Here is a 25,384-nt window from a genome sequence, read left to right as displayed (position 1 = left end):
ACAAGACAAGCCAGAGAAGACACCAGCCGTGCTGTTTGACTCGAGTTCCACTGTCGTGAGCTCACGGCTGTACGTCGTGACAAGTTGCATGAGACTAATATACAGAAAAATAAGAAATCTGGGATTTATAAAAACACAATGAATCCAAAGCTGAAAGGTCAAGCCTACACTCCATTGATATCAACAGCTGCTTTCCCACTAACGGTCAGGAATGAAATATTTCACCATATATTTTTATCTATCCACTTCTCATTTCCTAAGAGGACAGTCATTTAGAAGCAGTGTTTGTAACAAGGTGTGAAAAACCACCATTCTTCCAGATCCCAAGCCCAGTGCTTTTTGCAATATTTTGTACAGATTCACAACTTTCCTTTTTTTTTTTTTCCTTCTTACTTGCCTGTGTAGATACCTATCTTCATCATCAGTGAAAGGCTTATATACAAGGAAAAGCAAAACACTAAAACTATGTAAAACCACGCAATTCCTGACACTATTTCAGATCCTTTAAAAGACATGGCAGTTTCAACAAACATACGACATGTTCCACTGCTTCACGTTTGGATCACTCCAGTGTGCTCATGCTGCATACACAATAGAAATTTCTACAGATGACAGAGGCTGGGCACCCTGCACATGATCTCTTCGACACAATATTCACAGGCTTAAATACTGTGTTTTGTACTCCCCATAAAAGAAAGGGAATTTGAGCTTACAGTAGCAGCAGTTTCTTCAACTTCAACAGGGAATGATGAATTAAAGGGGATTTAGCAATGATTTAAGGAGGACAGTGCAAAGATACCCCATAATTTCTACAAACTGCCTCCCAACTAACTAGCCTGGTTTAACCTACTAGTTGTATGCATAATGAAAGACGCTCCTACACATCCATTAACACACATGGAAAAGTCTCCAGAAGGAAATTCTAGACAATGTTTTAAATAATCCCTGCAAATGAAAGTTTGGACATGTTGACACTCCATCCTTATCTATTCCTTGTGAGGGCAAGGCTGTACAGTAGCTGACATTTTTGCAAAGCAAGTATCTAGACCAAAGCAGGAGCCTCTTTTGTAAATGAGTCAGCTACTATCACAGCAGTGAAAGGACTGATACTTACTCAAGCCAATTTACTCAGGTACAGTAAAGAGAAAGCTAAAGGAAATTTATTATTCTGCAAAGGTATTACAGGGAGAATCTACACAGTACCTTTCAAATTCTGTGAGGAATTGCAAGGAGTTCCTTATTCTAGGCAAGGGGAAGAATTAGGAAGGGCACGCTTCAGTGTTTACACTTTAGAACCAAAATCATTAGCTATTGCACTACAAAGCACCAGATCTGCAACGTGCGTGAACCAAGTGTGCAGATACGGCAGGAAGAGCTGCTAAGAAAAGTAAAAGCTGAAGCAGAGGCCAGTATTGTGTCTGATCTATACATTCTCACTTTACATGACAGAGAACATTTACCAACCAGGCTCAGCAGTTTTTTCTGAACAGAACTGACCTAAAGAACTCCAGAGAAAAATTAATATCAAAATAAACAAGCATGAAGTCAAAATTCTTTGCAAGACATTATGATACATAGATTGCTTTTACTATGCTAATTAAACTGAATTTCTATTATATCAAAAAATAGTCTTTTTCCAACACAGCAGATAACCATTTTGTTACTAGCAGTGAGTTAAGAAATTTAAAAACCAGCTCAATCACATACCAATAGCAAATTTAGCTACATACCAGCATAATTGAAAATTAAGATGCTTTGGTATAATTACTTGGACTAGTTTACAAAATGCTCCTCTTGCTCTCATCAACTCACAAAGTTTTCTACTGTTTCCTAGACTGTAACAGTACCCTCATGCCACATATTACGAAGATCAGCAGCTTTGTAGAACTCAGTCACCACAACCAATCAATTTACCTTTTTTCTCCCCACCCCAGAGCAATCTTTTGAATCAAGGTTTGTTCTCAAACCAAATCCTTCGAACAGGGTTGCCCCAGTTGCTTACCCCAAAGGCTGTGCTGCCCGGCCGGAGGAACCCGAGCGCCAGGACCAAGCCTCGGTCACAGCCAGCGCCTGCTCCCGTCAACTCGCTGCAAGCCTCCCTGTTGACAAAACTGAAGTGCTCGCACTAGTGTTTTAACAGCCATGAAATTACAGATGGTTCTTGAATAACAACACAAATATTAAGATGAACTAAGTGTTTTAGAGGGCTGTATTCACACACCTACGCATGGCCCACATATGCCTGTAATGTACTGAAGTGATACATCACAGAGCTTCTACTTACACTTCGTGGCATAAAACTTTTTTCTATTTTTTGAGTTAATGATACAAGTGAACAAACAGGTAGAGGTTTAGGCTCGTGCTTCAGCAACAGAATTTATCAAGTCAACTTGTAAATCAAAACAAAAGCTACACTTCTTTCTGAATAAAAAAGTTTTCAAGCACAAAGATAACATTCTTTAAGGAAGCCCCTGTTTACTTACTCCAATTCATTCTCCAGATAGCTAAGTTACAAAGCAGAAAAAGCAGACAACATTGAGAACAGTATTTTTCTAGTTTACCTCTTCAAGTCTCCAGAAAATTTAAGCAATGTCCTGGCCATTTCTGTAGTTGTGTGTACCCCAAAATAAGCAAAGCTTTCTTTTTCCTGCTGGCTTCCAACCTCACTCTACACCACCCTATCCTCATAATCTTTGACCAACAGGAAGCAGACACAATGGACTGAAAATAACAGCAATTGTAAGATTTTGAATGATTTCATATGTGAGGGGTGGGCTTAAGATTTGAAAAACTTGCCTGACTTCGGTTTTTCAGCAGTTGCTTAAAACACGTTATCTACATAGACTTACACCATTTATTAGAAAGCCAGGCTGAACAAGGCTAAACACTGTTAAACACACTATTAAGAGCACAGAGCTACAAATTCTTGCACATGTTGAGATTCTGCATTTAAATCATAGTCATTAGGCCATTCTATACAATGAACTTAATTTTCCGACAGTGTAAACAATAGCAGTAGAAGTTTCTTAAAGCATTATGTCTTTTTTTTTTTTTTTCCCAAAATATTTTTATTTATCTGAGCTTTTAGATCGGTAATAGGTAAAACTGTATGTCCCATAGAATAATATGACATTCTGGTAAGAAATGTAACCAGCAGTGCATTTAAACACTGCAGTTAAAGCTATAAAAAAATGTGGTGATGGAAAGTCATAGAAAAATTTGCTAATACGAATAGGACCTTTGCTAATCCTAAGTAGCTGAGGTGCACTTTGTGGTGTAGAAGGAAGGATCGTTATCTTCTCATCAGGTAAAAGCCCAAGCAACGACGCCAGAGATATCTTCCTCACCAGTAAAAAATTCATGTGCTTTAAATTGTACTAACCTTTTGGCATGAACACTTGAGGGTTACAGATTCCAAAGTCCAGATAGGCAATTAAAGCATTTCTTTTTATTAGTTTTAATGGTTTTTGTCTTGCACCCCAAGTACCAGTTGATTCTTATTTTGCAAACCCACAATCACATCCTGTCTCTGCCATACCTCCCCAGAGCCCTCAGGTTCCTCCTTTGCGGTTACACCACAACACATACAGGTCACGATGGTAAGAGCAGAATGAACTAACTCACAGAGAGACTCACCTCTTGCTTAAGAGCTATCTTGTGTTTTCCGGAGAAAGGGGGGAATCGGTGTCATTTTTTACACAGCCTCCTTGTCCTGAACACAAGTCAACTAAATCAAAGGTTCTTCCACAATCACAAAAACTGGTCATGTCCTTTGCCTTGTAAAGGCCAAGCAAAATTTCAGGCTGGGAGTATTACAGCGGAATAGTTACAAGCATGCTGAAATGCAAGGTCATAATTATGTTCCAACATAATTTTGAGTATGTTTGCTACCCCATGCACATACTTTATCAAGCATTCACTGTAACTCTATTGCACATTAAGTGCTGCTTAGTTTTAGAGGCATTTTAATCATAGAATTACACTGGAAATATTTTTTTCTTGGCAGGGGAAGCTGAGGTACTGCATTTCTGCAGGGTAAGATTGGATCTAGCTTGTCAATGCAGTATTTCATCAAGTTCTGCAAGTGCTCAAAATAACTACAGAGAAGCCTCTCATGATATATTTCAGTATGGTATTCACAACAACTTCTACATATAAGACGTCCCTATTTCACATGAGCTGCATAAGCCACCACTGACATGTTATAATAGCAGCTTGAAGCACAAATGGTTCAACAAGGAGAGTTAAACATGAGGTTCTCTGCAAGCCTGCAGTTTAAGGGTCCCTTGAAACCACTCTGTCTGCTAACAGCATCCTCCTTTTCCCTTCCCCCATTTTGAGACACAACCTGATGCCATCACACCAAGGAATAACAGAGAAAGGATATCCTGCCTAGATTTTCCATTATACAGATCAAATCATCAATCCAGAGAGGTCTTTGCTTACACATAGGATAAAAAGAAGATGCTTCCAACTGATAAACCCTGAGAGGAAGCAAGGGTGGCAATGACTATTTTTAAGTAGTAAGTATTCACACAATGGCCTAAAATTAATGGTCAACCCCCAGGGCCCATGCAGCCTTCATTTAAAAAAAAAAAATTTAAGGAGTTAGTGGGGGGGGTGGGGGGGGAGACACGACAAAATAAATGGAACGTGGCAGATATAATAATACTTCTTCCCAGACTCACCTGGAATTAAGTTTGCATGCTTAGTTTAAGTGAAAAGATAGGAAGCTTTTTGTCGTTTTCTCTGAAATAAGCATTTCCTTCAACAATTCCTGGGAGAAATCTTAGTTCACAGGTCATGTCATTTTGACTAACACTCATTTGCTGTAAGTACCATATGACAAAAAGTAAGTAAACACAGAAAAATAAGAATATCTTTATGCAGTTGCATCATGAAAGAAGGAACTTGTTTCTCAGCCCTAATTTCGAAGGCCAGCTGCCACAGCTGTGCTGCAGCTCCCAGTTGAACAGCTCCCTACATCTCACCACCCAATAGACAAAGGGCATTTAGTTTACCAAATGGCCAGTGTTTCACATCTAGCTCAGTTAAAAGCATTCCACATCTAAGGTTTCATCTAAGCATGGTAAGAAAAGTCATACTTTGGGCATCCGGACAGATGATGAATACAAACATTGTTGGTATCATCTAAGGATAAATAATTTAAATGGCATCATTTCAACTTTAAACACTCTGAAAATGCAATTCTCATGCCGGGCACTTCTTTGGATAAAGAACAAGATCAGGTAACAGGCCCTTTAAGATCACCTTTGTAATCTAGGAAATGCCCAGAAACTCCAGACATTTTAAATATCGCCATTCATCTCCACCTTTTAGTGCTGAGAAGGATTTCTTCTTCCAAGTATTCATCCTTTTGGAGGGGGTTTATTGTTGCTCTTTCTAATAACAGCATCCTTCTGGTAAGAGAATCATGCAAAATAAAAATTGCCTAGAATTTCTGATCTCATCACAAACTATTCCCCTCCTCCTCTGTGCACTAGATAAAAAGTGAACAATTAGCCTGCTGTTTGCTCAATACAGTAAGATTGCTCATTTCTTCACTTGTATTAGATCACATCACACAATAGAGAAAAAACAGTAACAATAGATTAAACAACAAGAACAAAAAAAATCTATCATTAAACCACCAACACTGCTATGAGAACTTCAAACCCATCACATTTTTATTATTTATTTTGTAGTTTTGAGCAGATTCAAGTGTTACAGTCCCTTTACCTTATCTGGCTTGCAAAGTACTTCACATTTTTAAGCTTTGCTCTTTGACATGAAAAGCACTGCATTATCCAACTGCTTTTTACATCTTATTGTGAGAGTTTCATAACTAGTTTCACTTACTATAAAAATGTTTAATTTTTAACTTGCAGCCAGCAAAGGAACTCTAAAACTGGATAACTTGTTCCTTTACTTATTGGCTCTCTATACATTTAAACAGCATCCACTTTGTTTACTGACTGGAAGCTCTTACTACCGCCAGCACTTCAGGAACAATGTAACTGTGGAAAGGGGAAAACATGTTTTTCTACATTTTGTTTCTCATCTAACAGAATTATAAGGTACACGTGTACCAGTTTGAAAATATTTTTAATAGCTGGTAAGCTCAAACACAAAACAACCTACCTCAGCAGGTACCTGGTTTGAACTTGTAACTTAACCCTTTTCATTCTGGAGCTATTTACATGTAATAATGACTGCCAGATTTTCTACAACACTGATAATTTTTCAATATCTGTATGACAATGACACTGAAAAAGTGTATTCTATTTCTAAAGATGACTATTTTTTAATCCTTAAAATGGCAAGAGCTTTGGAGCAACACTAAGAGGCATGAAATCAGAAACAAGATCTAATATCCTCCTAAGCTGTTGTTTACCCTTGGTGCTGAAGAGATGTGAGGCTCATACTGAGGTCTCCAAGTGGATGGCTCCCCTACTTCCACAGCCAATCCTCTACCCTCCCTCCCAGACCTGAGCAGCTAACAAAAATACACAAAAAAATGAAATACCTAACTGCTCAGCTGACCTTCACATTTGAACACGTTGGTTTTGCCTCTGCTGCAAGCCTCTTTCTTCCAGAAAGCTGCAGAGCTGAAGCTGCTTATTCACAACGTGAATCGTGACAGAAGAACTGGTATGACCAAGAACAAGTGTCAAACCATAATTTTAGAAACTGCTGACGTAGAATGATTATATCTTCACCGTCACTGACTGCAAAGACAAGACACCTACTAACGTCACATTTTTTGTACTGCTGCAGCCAGCTCCCTATCAGGCAGGTGCCACTTCACTGAAGCTACTACGTGATTTGAGAGCACTCATTTTTCTTCATAGGCAGAAAGGCCGAAGACTGAGTGATATGGAAACAAACACACTCTCACTTTTTATAACAGGTTGACATGCCAGATTGGCAGGAATGTCCATTCTTACTCTCCATTATAAAATTTTTTCAGACAAAATAAGACAGATTTCAGCACACTGGGCAAGTCAGCTCAGATTTTACTAAAGCAAAATTATCTTACTGCACAGTAAACATCAGAAGATTTTGAGGATGGGATGATAACGCAAGAGTGTCTAATTTTAGTATCACTTCATTTTGCTTCAAAAACCTGCATTGCTGCTTCCCCCCCCCCCCATCCCCCCCTGAAACTATAAACTTTAAAACATGAGGCCCCATAGCATGTTCAGAGTCTAAATACTGCTAGGACCACTCATATCGCCTACTGATGGACACCATCCAAATAATTTCAATCCAAAGGAAAATTATTTTGGTGATCAAAGTAACAAAAAAGAGCACTTATACCAAAGCCTTGGCACCTTAACCAAAATACGCTGATCACTTAGTTGTTAGTCACTTTGTGACTAATAAATAAGTATCGTGTGCTTTCCACCTCTCACAACTCTGCTCAAATACTGTAGTAAAAGCATACGTTTAACAGTTCACTATACCGTGAATGCCTTCCCACAATAGCAGGGACAGATGACTTTCTGCAAGAACATGTGCTTGTACTAGACATACAAATTAAACACTTTCTGCCTGAGCAAGGTCATAATGGCATGTGATGCCGCTTGGAGGAAAAGCTATAGCTGAACTTCTCTACATGTCTTACAAGGAGCAGCTGAGGGAACTGGGGCTGTTTAGCCTGGAGAAAAGGAGGCTGAGGGGGGACCTTATTGCTCTGTACAACTACCTTAAAGGACGTTGTAGTGAAGCAGCTGTTGGTCTCTTCTCCCAGGTAACTAGTGATAGGATGAGAGGCAGTGGCCTCCAGTTGCATCAGGGGAGGTTTAGATTAGGTATTAGGAAAAATTTCTTTACTGAAAGAGTGGTCAGGCATTGGAATAGGCTGCCCAGGGAGGTGGTGGAGTCCCCATCCCTGGAGGTGTTTAAAAAACGTGTAGATATGGCACCTCAGGATATGGTTTAGCAGGCAGGCATGGTGGTGTTGGGTGGATGGTTGGACATGATGATCTTAGAGGTCTTTTCCAACCTGTGATTCTATGATTCTGAGCATTTAAAAGAGGTATCACATCACCGAATTCATAAAATTCCCACAGAGCGTAGGAGAAGTTTCAGTGATTTTATCAGACGCAACAGAAATGAGCTGACAGGGTTGAGATGCATATACAAATGACTGCTTTCTCTTTGATTCACAATATTTAGATTGTTATTTCCAGCCCAGGTTAAACAAATTGGTGTTATGATACTATTGTTAGACTAGATGTATAAACACGCTCATGCACTTTTGGAGGCAGGCCAGCCAGCTCAACAAACAGATTACAAAAGAAACAGCGAAGAGGTAAAACACAAGCTGCTGCTCGGGTTTACCCACCGGGCTGTTATGGAGAGGGAGCAGGGTGTGGGAAGGACAAAAACAGTGCAGAACAACAGTGGAGCAAAATATGTTGTGAACACACTATTTTGAGAAGTGTAGAAAGTTTCTTTAAAAAAAAAAAAAAGCTCAAAAGTTGGTTCATAGCAAAACGACTTCTAAACATTTCACACAGACAGATACATCAAGCAGTTTCAATCAGCATGCTTAAGCCAAGGCAAAAGAAACAAAGAAACACTGGATATAGATTTCTTACAGGGAAAGGTAAGTAAGTGCTAAACTGTTTGGTTTTTTTATAAGCAAAGAATAAGGACAAAATATATTTTTTGGGTAGTCCAGATCTCCCACTTAGGCTCTAATGAGAGGGGCTCAGGCTTGCTCCCCCCTCTTCTGCAGTAGCTCAGGCACTTGACCTCAATTCTTCACACTGCCCAACATTTATCTAAAAATGACATTAAAAAAAGATTTTTTTTTTCCTAATTTCAATCAAAGGAGAGGTGTTTTGAGACAGGTTATTTACAGTTGTTTACTAGTGCACTCAGTTTACAGATACACAGTCGAAAGCAAGTATACATGAACCAACAGAGATCATGGATTTTTCAGACATTACAACCAGTCTACGTAAGCAGAAAGAGTTACAACTTTGAAATAAGAAAGGCAGAGTAACAAATACAATCATGGATTAATCTCCCTAGCTTACACTCTGTCTTGGTGAACCTGAAGTCACTTTGCTCCAACAGCTAACAGGGCTGATATCTCATCCCTGCAAGTTCATTTTCTAAGTGGACCCAACATGCAGAAAGAAGGAAATTGCATGAAGAAGTAAAGGCAGTAACTCGTTCCCTTTGAAAAGGGCCTTGTGAGGTTTCTCGTTTATGATTTGCTCTCCTTCGTTCACAGCAGATGCTCTGGAAAGAGTAAGCTGGGTTGCAGTCATGCCAGCAAAGGAGGTTTCTATTTTCATAATCAAAACACTTGCCTTGTTTCACTGGAAATACTCCATAAACTCTATTCAGAGGAACAGTTCACCAGCAAAATACAGCTGCATACCAAGGCCTTGCTTTGCCCATAAAGTAAAAAGTAACTGCAAAGTAGTGCCATCAACTGAGTACCCTCAAACATCTCGGGCAATGTCAGGACTTGACCAAGGTGTCCAAATAGGAGATCCTGAGATACTTCAACTCTGCCAGCACACTTGGAGAGCAAGTTGAAGTTGAAATGGAAAACATTGCCATACCTATGCATAACAGATACTGTAAAAGTCAAGTAATTCACTTCAGTCTACTATACAGAAAGATAACTACACAAAAACAATGCTTCGTAAACAGTTCAAAAGGGGAAAAAAGCCACAATAAACAAATTTGTAATGCTTGCCAGTTTATTTATTTTCTTAAACATTTAGTATTTAATGAAACTCAACTTGATTTTGCATCTAAATTATTGGCCTGCCTCTTATTTCCATATCATGGATATCTAGTATGACCTTGAATTTTAAAATCAACCACACAAGATGACATCTCCTATCATCAAGTTATGCCATTTTTACTAAATAAGGAAAAATTAAACTTGAAAACTTGGTGCATACTTGCTCTGCTGATCACATTTCATAGAATACTATTGTCTGCAACCCATTAGTAACTTGTGCAAGTTTGTATTTTTATTTTTTGTCAAATACACATGAAAGAACATTCTCCTCACAGTATGTGTACTTGCCCACTTCTTCGCATGCTGGAACAGGTTATTGCTGTGTGGGTTTTGGGTTGGATTTTTGGGGGGTTGGGTTTTGGGTTTTTGTTTGGGGTTGGTTTTTTTTGACATCAGATCCTAAACAGCTCTCAGACAAAGATCACTTCCTTGCAGAACTGCTGAATAAATAGACCAGATTTGACAACTGAGTTCAAAAGATATTAAATTGCTGGTGTTCCCTTGTCAAAACAATGGTTGGTCACTATTTGTCTCATTGGATGTGCATATGAGCTGCTTAACGTCATATAGTACTATCTCTAAGCAACAGAAATCGACAAACTGCTCACTACACGCAATGGAAGTTAGAAATGTTTGTTGGTTTGTGCGCCCTCTCCCAGCCCCTCAGTCCCCAACAGATTAACTGGGCTATCCTTTCATACAGAAAAATCCAACTATACAGCAACAGTAGTTACTGCCAGTCTCAGTCTTCACTAGTGCTAGTCTTCACCTTCCAAAACTCTGTCCTACTAACCCTTCCACTAGAAATACTGTAACACCGGAATCCCAGAGTTAGAAATACTTGTTATTCATTTTAGCTTGCTAGCAAAAACAAAGCTCAAGTATACGACTAGTCAAGTATACCGCTTTTCATTCGAAATTCAGTGTTTTTCAATGAGCTCCTTAAAACAAGTAGCATATGACCAAGTCAGACAGAATTTCTGTAGACCACCAGTTCTAGTATGAGCATGTGCTGCCTGACACAGTATTTGAAAACAGGACAGACAAGAGGATAACGAGTGCCACTTACACTACACCTCATCCTAAGTAAAGACAAAGCCAACCTTCAGAAAAAAGAGTTACTTTAAAAACGGAACTGTGATATGCACTGTGATACTACTCTTTGCTATAGGGATATAGGAAGTTACACAAAGCAGAAACATTGTTTCAACACTAATACTACAGAACTTCACAAAGAACAGCAAAGCATGATAAAAACTAAACTAGCACAAGCCTGACACTGACTTTAAAAGAAAATGACACCATCATCCAGAATCTTACTTTAAAGCACAGAAACACGGAACATCCTTCATCAGCCTCCAGCTGCTTTTATCCAGGAGAAAAACCCAGCAAGATCTCCATTTCAGCATCACTCCAAGCAGAGCTCTACACTTACTTAGCATCAGTTCCCAACTGCAATACAACTGAAAGCTCTGCAATCTGGCAGACTCAATGCAGGTTTTAATCATCTAATGAGATTACTTCATCCGCCTGTGGTTTCACAATGCAGTCTCAATGGTAGCCCATTATGCCAGTCCCCTGACATGCAGTATCAATCATGGTAATCGGCTTACTCTGCTATCACTCCTACAGCTAGATGACTGACACGCACAGAAACCAAAACCATGAAAGAGTTTCCACCTCACAGGATAAAAAGAAATTGTGAACTAAGTACTGCCACGACAGTACAGAAAACGTTGCTAGCTCCAATCCTAAAATTAATGTCACTTCTATCCAATGGGTTATGAGCCACACTCCTTTTTTAAATTTTATATAGCAGATATATAACATTTATACATATAATTATTTGTATATATCTATATACATACAAAATATGTAATATTCTAAAATTTCATATAACAGAACTTCTTTACTCTAAGGGTGAAGCAGCACTGGAACAGACTGCCCAGAGGGGCTGTGGAGTCTCCTTCTTTGGAGATATTCAAAACCCGCCTGGAGAAGGTCCTGTGCAGCCTGCTGTAGGTGACCCGGCTTTGGCAGGGGGGCTGGACTAGATGATCCACAGAAGTCCCTTCTAACCCCTATCAGTCTGTGATTCTGTGATAGCAAAGTACATGAACATGAAGTTTACGTATAGCAATTTACATGTTTACAGTTAATAAATTTCACACTGGAAAATCATAATGCTTCACAGAACATCAGTAGCTGCCTCTTCTGAAACACAAGCTTCCCCAGTTATCATCAAATGGAGCTCACAAAGCACAGCTCACTGGCTATTTTACTGTTACCAATGTTGTGGTAACTGACACCATTCCTTTACCAAAGCGAGAAGCATCCAGCCTCGAAGTAACATAATGTGTGTACAAATAAAACTTGCTCTGTTTGACAGATGAGGATAATGAGAAAATCTAAATATTAAAACTAAACCTAGCCTATATTTTGTTCTTCAGTTGCAAGGGAAAAAAATAGCCCTGAGTTCTGATGTCTTCCTAGGTAGCACAGGGATCAGTTGTTGTATGCAAAGTTAAAAAAAAAAACCAGCCTCACTACACAGCTCGAAAGACAAAATGAGCCCCTTTAGAATTAACATTTTATACAAGACATATTAAAGAGCTTTCCCAAAGAAGCACAAGACTCATGGGCAAAAATCTAAGACATACCTGTTAAATTAGCGCTATCTTACCACACTGGCTTTACCTCTTACATTTTTCCCACCCAAAGCACTTGAAAGTACTGTTGCAACACATTTTCATTCAGTGCAAGAAAAAACACACAAGCGTAAGTACAGATAATAACACATAGTTAATAATGTGATTTTTCTTTTTAAAGGTGACAGATCTAGACTTGACCAGGGACTCTAAAACAGGTCTCCCTAACCCAAAACACCTTCTCTAGCATATCCTTTTATCACTAGCTGCTTTCAACAACATGAAGGAAAGGGAAGGGAAATTAAATAAAGGAGACTAGATGACTACAGTAATCTTTTCATGTTTAGGCTGGAAACATACAGAACCACTTAAAACTGGACACAACCTGTAAAAGGCAAGAATCTCAAAATAAACAAACCCAACAAGAGAGACAGAAAAACAAATCAAAACAAACACCACCACCCCCCCCCCCAACTAATATGAAGCAGCTTTAGGCCTTTACAACCCTATTGCTGATTATCAGCCCATTTTGCTGGACCAGCTATCCCCAAACTCTTCTGAAAACACCTCAACACACTGCCAGGATACTTATTTAAAATGGGAATGTAAAAAAAGGAAAACCAGCACAGTAATCTTGGGAAAAAAGTCTTTTGATCTTGTTATTCAAAATTAACCGCCTTGTAAGCCCAACTGAAGCCAGGATCTCATGCAGGACTCTTGTCCGGCTGAGAAATCCTGTTTTTTAGAGGGCAGATACCAAAAGGTAACCTTGTGGCATTTGACATTCCAGCTAAAACATAGTATTTTAAAAAGCACCTACATTTTTCTCCTCTGCTTTTCCACAAGCATACACAATTCAAGCAGTTCAATAACTACATTTTTATGTTAGCACCTTTGCATATCCCAAGTGAAGGCAAATAGCTATTTCAAATAAGAAAATACAGACTTACAGGTAACTTACCCCTGCTACCCAAATACGTAGTAACCCTCCAGAATATAACATAAAATTGGGTCATGTCGATTTTCTCGCCCAGACTTGATTGCTTTTATAATGAATTAACACTTTTGATTTCTCAAACTTTCAAACAAATGAAGGACAAGACTATGATCAAGAGTAGTCAGCATGATTTATGAAAGGAAGATCATGCCTGACGAATCTGGCGAAAGAACTGGTTTAGGGGATTATGGGCGAGCAGTCAATTTTAATTATTTTGACTTCAGGAAGGCTTCCAGCACTACCTCCCATGACATGTTCATAGACAAACCAAGTGAAATACGGGCTTGATAAATGGACAAAGGTAGAATGGCTGAACTTCCAGGCTCAGAGGCTTGCCATCAGCGGCATGAAGTCCAGGTGGAGGTCAGATACTGGTGGCATACCCCAGGCATCAATACTGGAGCCAATACTGTTCAGTACCTTCACTAATGATGGGGCAGAGTGCACTCTCAGTAAGTTTGCAGATGATACAAAACTGAGAGGAGCAACTGATACACCAAATGGCTGTGCTGGCACTCAGAGAGGCCTCAACAGGCTGGAAAAATGGGCCAATGATAACATCAAGAAGCTAAACAGAAGGAAACAAAGTCCTGTACCTGGGAGGAATAACACCAGACATCAGTGCAGGCTGAGGGACAGTCAGCTGGACAGCAGCCTTGTAGGGAAGGCCACAGCAGACAAACTGACCATAAGCCAGCAACGTGCCCTCTTGGCCACGGCAGCCAACAGCCTCCTGGGCTGAAATAGGCAGAGCATTGCCAGCACGTCAGGAGAGGTGATCCTTCCTCTCTGTCTGTCTGGTAAGACACATCTGGAGTTCCAGGTCCAGTTCTGGGCTCTACAAGAGAGAGACATGGACATGCTGGAGGAGGTCCAGTGAAAGGCTGGAGAGTTAATTAGGGGACTGGAGCACCTATCGTATGAAGAGAGGCTGAGAGCACTGGGACTGTTTAGCCTAGAGAAGAAAAGGATCTTATCCATGCATATAAATACCTGGTGGGTGGAACAAAAGACAACGGGAGTCTGACATCAGTTGTACCCAGTAAGAGGACAAGAGGCAATGGGCACAAACCAAAATACAAGAAATGCCATTTAAACATAAGAAAAGCCTTTTTACTGTGAGGATGACTGAACACTGGAGCAAGCTGCCCAGAGAGGTCTCCATCCTTTGGAGGTGCTCAAAACCGAACTGAACACAGTCCTGAGCAACTTGCTGTTGCTCTGAGCGAGGGAGTTGGAGTACATCTCCAGAGGTCCCTCCAATCTCAGTAATTCCGTGAATCTACAATCAAGTGTTGGTCCCTTCCAGTCTCAGTAATTCTGTGAATATATAAATAATCAAGCAACTGTCATACACTGTATTTGTTGACTGTTACTAAGTTTTATTTTTACCACAAATGCACAAGCCAAAGCACAGTTTGCATAAGCAAAGACCTTCAAATCCTTTCCCATTTGAAATGCCATCTACTGAGCAAGAGCCTTCTGGAAACAATAAAACTGCATGCTGTTTACGCAGCAATTTTGAATGGCCTGTAAGACACCCCAAACAGGGAACAGAACTGAAACAGCAAGACAGGCAGACAAGCTACTATACAACCAGATCTCTCCCCATTTAGGTGTTAAACTGTTAATACAGTTTGAAAAAATGCACAAAATCAAAACTCTACATACAAATCAGCATTGTTTCTTCTACTACTCCGTCAAAATAACCACACTGATAAAAAGGAGACAAGACAGAGAAGAGGAAGGAAAATGCATTTGATTTAGCTTCAAAAAGAAATAAGACTAGGAAAAAAAATCTTTAATAAGGTTTTACTCCACTTAAGGTAGCACATATTTACATTGAAAGCAGCCTTATTATTCTGCCACTAGCATAGCACTGAAACCTACCTGGAAAGAGCAACATAGTCTCTGCAAGCACAGAACACTGGCAATGCACAAGTGTCTGGTTTTGAACCTCCACACCTTTAATAGACCTCAATATTTAATTCTGTCCCATACAGCAACTTAATATTGTTTCCAAATTCGAACAATGCTAATAGCCTTCTGAAACCAAGACAGTCCTTCCCACCCCCCACAAAAAGTACGTGTTGAAAAATACTGAAATGCCTCTCAGGGTCTGTCAGCCTTGCTACTGAAAGAATTTAACAGGGAGAAGAGGACAGGGAAGGACATCTTCCTTAAACAAACCAATAATTATCTCAATTTCACTCCTTTTCTCACACACAGTCAGCTTATGCCAGATATCCAGGACAAAAAGTCATTAGCACAACCAGTTAAAACATGATTTCACTAAGACAATACTATAATGGGAGATGTTAGGCAACCTAAAACTTTGAAATTCATTGGTTGGTCTATCTGTAATAAGATTCCTGATGTTATTATGTCATTTTCCATAGGGATCCAAAATGCTAATTAAAGTCAAGAAAGTATGAGCTGCGCTCTCTCAGTGTGGAAAAAAATACCAAAAAGAGATCAACTTCATATGAAGTTTATTTCACCATGCATCCAAAGTTTGCTTAATGCCTCTGTCTGATGTTCTATAAAATTGTCATTTAGATTAAAGTAATTCTAAAACCAGGTAAGAGAGTCACATAAAGCCTAGAAAAGCTGCATTAGGATGCAAGAACTCATTTCTAATAGTAGAGTGCAGACTTTATTTGGTTTCTGTCACTCATTTATCAGTGGTACCATTATTTTCCCACAATCATTTTTGTTATTCACAGCAGAAAGGCATACACTCTCGAACAAGCACACTATATTGCTGACTAAACCCAGTCTGAGCATCATACAGATACTCAAGTACTTGTTCATAATGGTAAAACACCAATGAATCACCAAGAGTGCTCAGAGGATAAAAAAGCAAAAGAAAAATATGTTGCCCTGGGGGAAAAAAAAAAAAAAAAGTTTATTGAACATATCCAGTCATTATTCACCTTTCTGCTCCTTTTTCGTGACGATTTTGAATGGGAAGGAGGGACAGAGGAAGAGCAGTAGGCATGAATTCACTCGTGCAGGTGATCTATCATTCAGAATATAGTAAGACTACTACACTAAGAAATAGTCTTCTTTTTGATAGAAACCAAGTAACAGATTAATGCAATTCCTGAATTTGTTTATTTTTATTGATCTCCTCGTTCCCAAAATACTTTTCCTAGTGCAAGGTATTCTATAAGGATGCTAAAATTGCACAAAGATGTAAGCAAACAGTGAAAGACAGGAAGAAACTGATTTGTGGCACAGGACGAGCATGAAACAGGGATTTGAGAACTGCAGTTTTAAAAATAACTAAAAAGAGTTTTCCAGTTACTGCCATATATCAAGAAATTATCTCCAGCTTGGTATATAGGACCATAATAAAGCTTGATGTCTGACAAGTCATTTTGGGTCATAAAACCACGCTATTTCTGACACATTTGTTGTTGGTCAGAACCTATAGATTGCGCCACACTTCAAGGCATTGCAGTAGGAGCAAATGTTGAAAGCAGGTTTTAAGAAATATCTTCCCACCTGACAGCAATTTCTTTCTGACTCCATTATGATGAAGTAGAGTGTGAAGCTGTACTGGAACTTACACCCACAGAAAACTTGAAAGATGAGAAAATGCTTCTGGAGATGGACATTTGACCACATTACGTATGGGACTGGGGTTGTTTGGGTGTTTTTGTAATTTTGCATATTTAAAAGAGCCTGTCCTGGGAAAGTGCAGGTGCTCCTTAGGCCAGCATGCTTTCAAACCTCACCTACAGGATTTACAATGGATATAGTTCAGAACCACAAACCTCAACATATATGCTGTACGGCACCGCCAAGAACACGTCTGTAAAAAGGCATATCTCAGCCTGCCCTCGCAGTTCCTGTCTAGTATACCCAAAAACCTAAACGAACAGCACTAGACAAGGTACACACACACAAATGTATAAGACTGATGAACACATTGTATTCGAACAGCTCAGAGCAAGGAAGCCTGATCACTTCTACCCATACTATTTCCCGACTAACACTCTCAGGCGAGCAGTGAACAACCATTATCAGGGTACAGACCATCCAAAGAGTAACAAGCTCCAGGGCGATGTCTCACTAATAGTCAAAATAAAAAGCTGGCCTAGACAAGTCTTCAGAAGCAGAAGAGCTCTAGCAGAATAAACCCTAGCCCTAAGATGTTGCTTATAAGCAACCTGCGATATCTTCTAATCTCTTGAGTGCAGATTCAGGTCTGAAAATAAAGGATAACATCTTTTTTTGGACTCTGACTCCTGCCCCTAATTTCTGTTATGCATTATTACATATAGAGATATGGTATGCATACATCAGAAACAACATGATTTTACAATTATAAATTACCAACATTTGGTAAGACAGTGATGTCAACCATTGTTCCAAGACTACCAAGCAGTCATTCGTTAACATATGAATTGAAATTACGTAAAGTTTTATGGTATAAATTTATAGTCAAAAAGGAAAACATAAGTCTCATTAATTTAACTTGATTAAAAGCACACTTGAAACATTTCACAAAGCACTGTGGGTTTTGTGGAAGAGGGGGAAGTACTAAAGCACACACATGAAACAAGACGGGACATAGGTATTGGTAAGCTGTTCCAGGTGCAAAGTATCATGGAAGAAACAGACCTGCAAGAGGGAAAACCGATTCATCAGCCCCAAGAAAGATCTGATGAAATAGCTTAGCATTAGCAAGCAGTAATATGCCATGTGTATTTGCACAAAGCCCTGCGTACACAGGACCAGCTTTTGCCCTCTATAGCTCTGGAGGTTACTGGGAGATGTGCTGCAGCACACACCGTACCACCTACTGGACATACTTCTGGGGTCACAGTTTTCAGAGGCCATCTGTAGGAAAGCTCTCTGGATGGATTGCACACAGCTGTATACCTGATACTTTGTCTTCATGATTCTGTCTCAAAAGGGAAAGCCAGTTGTACTTATTTATGCTTGATCAGAGGCACTTCTTAAGATCATAAAGAAAACAACTCGTGCTCATCCTTCAAGAATCTCCCGGCAGCTGTGCATGGCTGCACACACGCTTGCAGACATGTATTTTGAAAGGAAAGGGAGAACAACAATTGACTTCCTGCAAGTGTAACATCCTGTTGTTTTTCTGAGGTGATCTAGAGAATTATCACAATCCCAGATGTTTACCAGGGGAAAGAGAAACTGTAGTAACTTTGCACAGGATGAGACTGTTGACTGCCTAAGCACATTATTCTAAACGCAAATTCAAAGCTTCACTACTTTTTCTATAGGGGCTCCCTGTTTCAAATCCTGGAACTGGAAGCTATAGGAGATGAACAAGCACACATCTGAGCTTCCAGCCACTTCAAGTGTGTATGAGGCAACAAACTTATACAAAGTATTTTTAGACTTCCTGCAATCAACTGTCCTCCCGGCGTTGCTCAATATGACACACAGTTGTCTGAATTATGCAGTTGTGCTAAAATACACTCTAATTTTAAAGTTTCATTTCTGTGTTTTCCATAAAATAAGTACTGTCAAATTTGCTCACGCAAGAAGCTGAATCACAAGTGATTAAGGGTCATCTAAACTAAAACATATTGTGTAAATGCTTATTAAATTATACTTATAAAAAGTAATTAGTTTCATTTACGTAATTGTGTAAACTGAACAAAACACTAGCAATGATAGGGTGTGTATAGAAAAAGTGGTGGCTAAATTCTGCACAGTAAATTTTGCCATTACAGAGTCACACAAGCCTAAGGTCAGGCTTGCTTGGAGATAATACACATCTTCTGTAAAGCAAAATAAAGAAAAAAATGTTGCCTCAACTTCACAGATCCTGCAGGATAGAATGGTTGAACTCGAAGAATTGTCCTGTTTCCTGGTATGGTTCAGAAAATATTCAACAGATTAATTGTTTTGTGGAGGAGGAGGAGTCAGGAAACAGGGTGACAGTTTGTATCATGCAGGCATCTCATGTGTCCAAGAAAGGATCAAGCTGAAGCTGTATCAATGCGCGTATGACAAGCCACACAGAAGTATTTATTTCCATACAAGATGTTCTTGCAAGAAATAACCATGGACAGGGTGATTACTCGAACAACCTAATTACTCAGCAGAATTGAGTAACAAATCACTATTTGATGCGGCTTCAGACTATACACTATTATAATAAATACTGTCATTAACCATGATTATGCATTATCTCTAATGAAGAAGCTTCAAATGAAGGAGCTTGCAAATTAGCTGTGTCCTACATCTCAGAGCCAACAAAGGAATCTTAAAGTCTTCTGCTATCAATTTGCAAAAATGGATGAATAAGATTGGTCCAATAAGATGCTGATGACATTTTTTTCATTAAGAAAACAAAAGACTCCATCAAGATGTGGTGCTGTGATTTTAGACTGTTACTGATGTGTTCCTTTTGGACTATGACTGCTCTTGGTGCACTTTAGCACTGTGACTGCCATTTAGCAAAGAAACTGACTGCTACTTTTGGCAACTGCCTCAATTCATCATCCCCCCATTACTACCATTATTATTAAAATACTAAGTCATAGAAAAATTGATCACACTATCCCAACTATTCAGAAAACAAATGAGAGTAAGTTTCACAGACCAAAGGTGACACAGACTAAACTGAATTGCCCTTGATTCAAGACCCAGCTGAAACTGCAACGCAAAAAAAAGTACTTAGTTTTAAAGAGTAGGTTTTCACAGTAGTGTCCTGTTAGAAATAAATTTGAATTCTTCCTGGAGAATGAAATCAAAATAATCTCTGTTTCATAAGGATGACTGTTTTCCTCAGGCTAGAAGAATAACTGACAAATAACTTAAATGAAGAAAACAGTCTCTGGGGGGTTGTCTCCTAAAATGGTGAAGAACTAATCAAAACAGCACTACACCGACTGATTCAGTGCTGCTAAGGCTTACTACAGTATGGGCAAGTGACAGCAAACTTCATATTCCTTTCTTCCAGTTACAATCTGGGTCTTGATAAAACCAAGACTGGTTCAAGGAGTTAAAAGTTAGGGCACACACAAAGTTAAAAATTCTCTTCTTGCTAAGCACACAAAACATTTCTTGTTATCATAAAAAGGGGCTGGATTAACTGTGGAAGCAAAAAAAAAAAAAAGGTTTTTTTGCCATGTGAGTTTTTAGAACCCCTCTCCCCTTCTGCGCAGCACTACCAGCAGCTTCACAAATGGATTATCCAAAACAAAGCTTTACTAATTTGAATTTAAGTTTCATACATTTGGTAAAGCACAGATGGTTCTTCATTGGGCAACACATATGCAAAAACATTCAAGGAACTGTTTTACATGCTGTTCTTTCCCTTTTAAATCACATGCAAGGATTTTTCCTGAAATATCTTCTGAATGCCAGACTTCTATTGCTATCACCTGCAGGTCCCAAAGTAGCATGGCAATTTCAAAGAGATCTTGCCCACACCTGTGAATTCCAAAATTTATGTTACAGGCTACAGCTTTTACCACAAACTTGGTCCATTTTTAGACATTCAGCAGCCCAGCACAAACAGCAGTAGTTCCAAGAACAAACTAAGCTCTACGCTTTTCAGAAGTCAAGGCAAAAAAAGGAAAATAAAAAATCACCAGGCAAAACTCCAGCTGTCCTACTGGCTTTGGGTTTGCTCATATGGAATATCAACAGTGACAACAACAGGTGACATACAGAATCCAAACTGCACCAAGTCCTGCAATTGGATAGATACTTCTCAGCTATCATGGTATTACCCAATTGACTCACTTCAATCACTAGGAAACACACATCTATCTTATTTACTAGGGATGCATTAGCAAAGACAGAACCCATCTTGTCACTGCAATGCTGTTAATGTGGAATAAAACCAAATATGTAGATCAAACAACTGAAAGGAGCCAATATGAGGAGAAAGCACTGGTTCCTGAAAAAGCACCAACTCCTGTCATGCACCATGTTTTGTCTTTAGATCATGGAAGAACGAGAAGAAATACTTCAATAGGAATTATGCAAGTGTTTTAAGAGGAATTATAATCAGAGACCTACAAATCCAAGAACTATGGATAGGAGCAGAGAATAAGCAAAAATTTTTGTTGATGACAAATCCATATTGGGGTGAAGCAATGAGGCTGGTATTTATGCCAAGAGTACATAGACTATTTGTAAAAAAACACAAGGGATACTCCTGGTACTCCTAATAATTATTATTAAAAATATATATATATACACACAGTAGAAGTATGCACACAGAAAACATTTAAAACCACAAGAGAGCTCAAACACTCAGTTTTATGCTATCTGATTTGACAGATTGAGAAGGTGAAGCGTCTTGCCATCTCCCCAGACCCCTCTATTTCTTTTTATTAAGCATACAGAAAGACTAAGTCACATTGAAAAAAAGTGACTGGAAACTATTTAACTTCTCTCTATATTCCCATTTTATATCACTATCAGATCCTGACAGTTGAATAAGAAAGCCCAGTTGCATTTCACACGGGCTGTTACAAAGACCTGCTACTTGGAACATACTTTTCAAATTATTCTCCTACGCTTTTAACTGGATAGTTAAATGCAGCCAGAGGAAAGTGTCTGTTCAAGCCTTCTAGGAAAAAAAAAGGCACTTACAGGTAAAAACTGCATGTACAAAACACAGAAATTTAAACATCAAGTAATATCTCAGATCCCAGTCTTACAAGCACATATCCAAAAGTCTACAGTTAAAAAACACACATCAAAACCCCGCACAACCTTTCCCATCAGTTACTTCTATGTAGTTTGTTTGGTGAATTTGAAGGCATAGTCAGAGCAAAGTTCCTCCTTTAAAGAAAAGTCAGTACAATTGCTCCTAAAATCAGAAGCAGTGCAATCGTTAAGTTTACTTTCAGTATGAGAATACCAGTACCTGGAACATGACAGCAGCCAAGGTTAGTTTTACCTTTTTCCTCACTTGAGGAGTGAGCATCAGCTATCTCTGGACAATTATCTCACAGTGATTTCTTTAACATAGATGCTTTATGAGGGAGGAAAAAAAAAATCTCTTCTTCACAGGGAGAGAGACAAAGTGTGCAGGACACCTCCAAAACACATTTTCTTTCCTCTTTTCTCTTTGCCTATCACAGGGTTAGGGTTTCTCCTAAAAGCATGGAGTCACTTGCCAGATGCATCTACCTAATGCACTAGGAAGAAACAGCCTTGGTAAACTAGTAGTCACAGATTTAAACACAAACACAAATCACTGCAGTATTACAGAAGTTTTAAAAAGTTACTTTAATAGCAAAGACTGTATTTCAATTGTTTAGTAGGCTTTTTCAGATAGTTAATGAGAATCTAGATGGTTAGCAAACCCCCAACAGGATTTTTTTCCCCCTCCAACCTAAACGTTATAAGGAAGCATAACCCATTGGGGTTTTTTCATTAGCCTTCTGTGGCATGTTTTCAAACATTCTCCCTTCAATTATTAAAGTTCTTGAAGAGAGCTCATAAAAAGATTATGAGGAACTGCCTTCTCTAAAAGTAGAACAACATTGTTTCAATGAAAAGCGTATTAAACACCATAGTAAAACCAGCTAGTATTTCACCACATGTTTAAAGTCTCTTTACAACCAAGCAAAAAGTCACTGAGACTACAAGCAAAGAGAAATACCAAGTTCGAGGCTTGTGAAATGGATTTATCAAATTATGACACAAAATTCCTGTCTAAATTACTTCAGCTTTCACATGATTTTTTTCACCACAGTTTAGTAACCCCGCCAATATTCCAGGCAAATAGCTTCACTGCAAAAGCTTGACCTTTTCCAGCTGAAAAGGTAAATACAGAAACTTTCAAGATGAACTGAGTTGCTACTTCTATTTATTGTACTAGTAGCTGTGATGTGCACAAGAACTCCTGCTATGATTTAAAAAAATTTGGCTTGCATGATACGCTTATAGTTGCACACCTGCCCTTTTGTCACACAGAGATAGTCTCTGACCTTAAACGCCGAGTCTGTTCAACGAGACTTTCATCAATGAAACGCGGTTGCTTAATGACTTAATGGAGACAGACCATTAGCTTACAAAACAGCGTCGGTTTGTCTAACCAGAAAGAAAGAAAAATTATCCCAGTGGGATAGAAAAGGAGGCTAGTAAGGAGAAGAAAGGAAATGTCAAGCGCATGAGCAGGATTTGGATACGCCGAAGGCGGCAGGACAGAAAGACAAGACATACCTTTCCCTCAGCGCTGCCCCTCTCTCTCTGGCTCACATCACTGCTCTGCGCATTCGAGTGGTCTTCACAGAAGCTGCACATGCAGCACAGGCTGGCCCACAGCCAGCTGAGTGACTTCAACTGCTCCATATTAATACGGCCACAGAAGCAACACGCAGGGGACGGCGAGAGAAAATGGAGGGGGCTGCACCCTTTGTTTGGCCCCCTCCAGCTGCCCGGAGGCAGCCAAGCGAGAAACCCGCTCGCTCATGCAAGACCAGCACCGGGGCGTTATCGATGCCAGCACCTGTGTCGTGGCACCTAACGCAGGCCACAGTTTGGTTCAAAACAAAAAAACAGACAGACAGACAGACATCCCCCCCCCCCCCCCCCCCCCCCGCTGGGTAGCTGTCGCTGTTCAAACACCAAGGGTCCACCAGCACGGCAAGGTGTGTCAGCACTTCGCACAACCAGAACTTCTCTATGGTGAAGGGTAAGGTTAAAGAGAGTGATTCTAAAAGGCCTTGAAAGTTTCACAGAGTGATAAAATGCACTAAATTCCTGCAATAAATTATCTTGCACATTCTGAGCTATTTCCTGATACACGAGCTGTTCAGTAAAAAACTTAAAGGTCAAATTTGCATCGATAGCCTCGCCAAGAAGTTTTCTGCAGAAAAGAGGGGAAAAGACCAGAGCAGCAGACATGAAAGGAAAAAAAAACAGTTATATTTTACATGAGATAGTCACATGCAGTGCAGAATCAGCCTGAAGAGGTATTAGTCTTGTTTTAACCAATATCCTTTCTCTTATCTTTAAGTCTTTCTAATCAGTGATATTTATTCTTTTCTCCACTGTTACTTGGAAAGCCTTCTTTCTTTAGAAAGAGGGGAGGGGGATTACTGACTGACTGTTTTAATCCTTCCTCACACTCCCACACACAGAACTTTTTTTCCTTAAGGACACATCACAAGAACTTTATTATGTCAGAATTATTTTTTTTTTCTTCCCAGTATATATAAAACAGCTACTCGACATCTTTAACTCATTCAAACTGCAGCCAAGCATCTTGCCACAAAATTTTAAAACTAGGCACACTGCTGTTAAGAGAAAGATCTCTGAATGCTTAAGTTATAATAGTATGCTTAAGCAAACACACAAAAGTGGCAAATGTAATTTCTTATCTATGTCACTTGCAGATTGCTAATGAGCCCAGATGGGTTTGGGTTTTTTTTGCACACTTCCTTTTAATGAAGAAGAAATGGAAGCACCTGTATCTTCTACGACCAGCACACACAAATAAGAAAACTGAAAACCTTAATTACTCAAACCTGTCTAGTTCACAATTAATCAAGTATGCACAACATTAAAACACCCCACATTCAACCAGCTGGTATTTTAGTGACATCATATTCCTATTAAAGCTGATACGCTACCAAACTCAGATGGGGAAGAAAAAAAGCACAGGCACATGCATGCCTTATTTTCATACCTCATACTGTCAATAAAGCCTTTCAAGAACAAAACACTCAAAAAGAAAAACCCTGTCTCTTAATGCAACTTGGCACTGTGATTTGCAAAGTAAACACAACAGCATTTAAAGCTGTTACACCTTAGTACTAGCTTTGCAGTGATCAACCCATACCGAGCCATGCCCAACTAGTATCCCATCAGGAGGCCTTGTCAGTAGCACAGCTTCCAGGCTGCCACTCCACTCCTCTTGGCTCCTTCACTTGAGAAAAGCTGCAAGGTATGTACCCAGCATCACTTATGCCTCCCATACACCAGTGCAGCTGTGCCACCTCA

General features: G+C 39.4%; 1 protein-coding gene across 10 annotated transcripts in view; it reads right to left on the bottom strand.

The window, feature by feature from the left end:
- GAB1 (GRB2 associated binding protein 1) overlaps nucleotides 1-25,384 on the bottom strand; it is a 101,013-nt gene that overhangs the window by 51,209 nt on the left and 24,420 nt on the right. For 6 of the 10 annotated variants that reach the window (XR_012764013.1, XM_075421037.1, XM_075421039.1 and 3 more), the window contains exon 1: nucleotides 23,603-23,685. The exons of the other annotated variants lie outside the window; for them this stretch is intronic. Coding sequence is in view for 5 of the 6 variants with exons in the window: in XM_075421037.1 (XP_075277152.1) it covers nucleotides 23,603-23,683 (81 nt within the window). In the remaining variant the exon portion in view is untranslated. Of the gene's footprint in view, nucleotides 1-23,602; nucleotides 23,686-25,384 lie in introns of those variants that run through there. 10 annotated transcript variants of the gene reach the window in all.

The sequence above is a fragment of the Opisthocomus hoazin genome, chromosome 5 (assembly GCF_030867145.1).
Source record: "Opisthocomus hoazin isolate bOpiHoa1 chromosome 5, bOpiHoa1.hap1, whole genome shotgun sequence".
NCBI lineage: Eukaryota > Metazoa > Chordata > Aves > Opisthocomiformes > Opisthocomidae > Opisthocomus > Opisthocomus hoazin.
The sequence above is the reverse complement of the archived record's forward strand: the minus strand, read 5'-3'. Positions and strand labels throughout refer to the sequence as shown.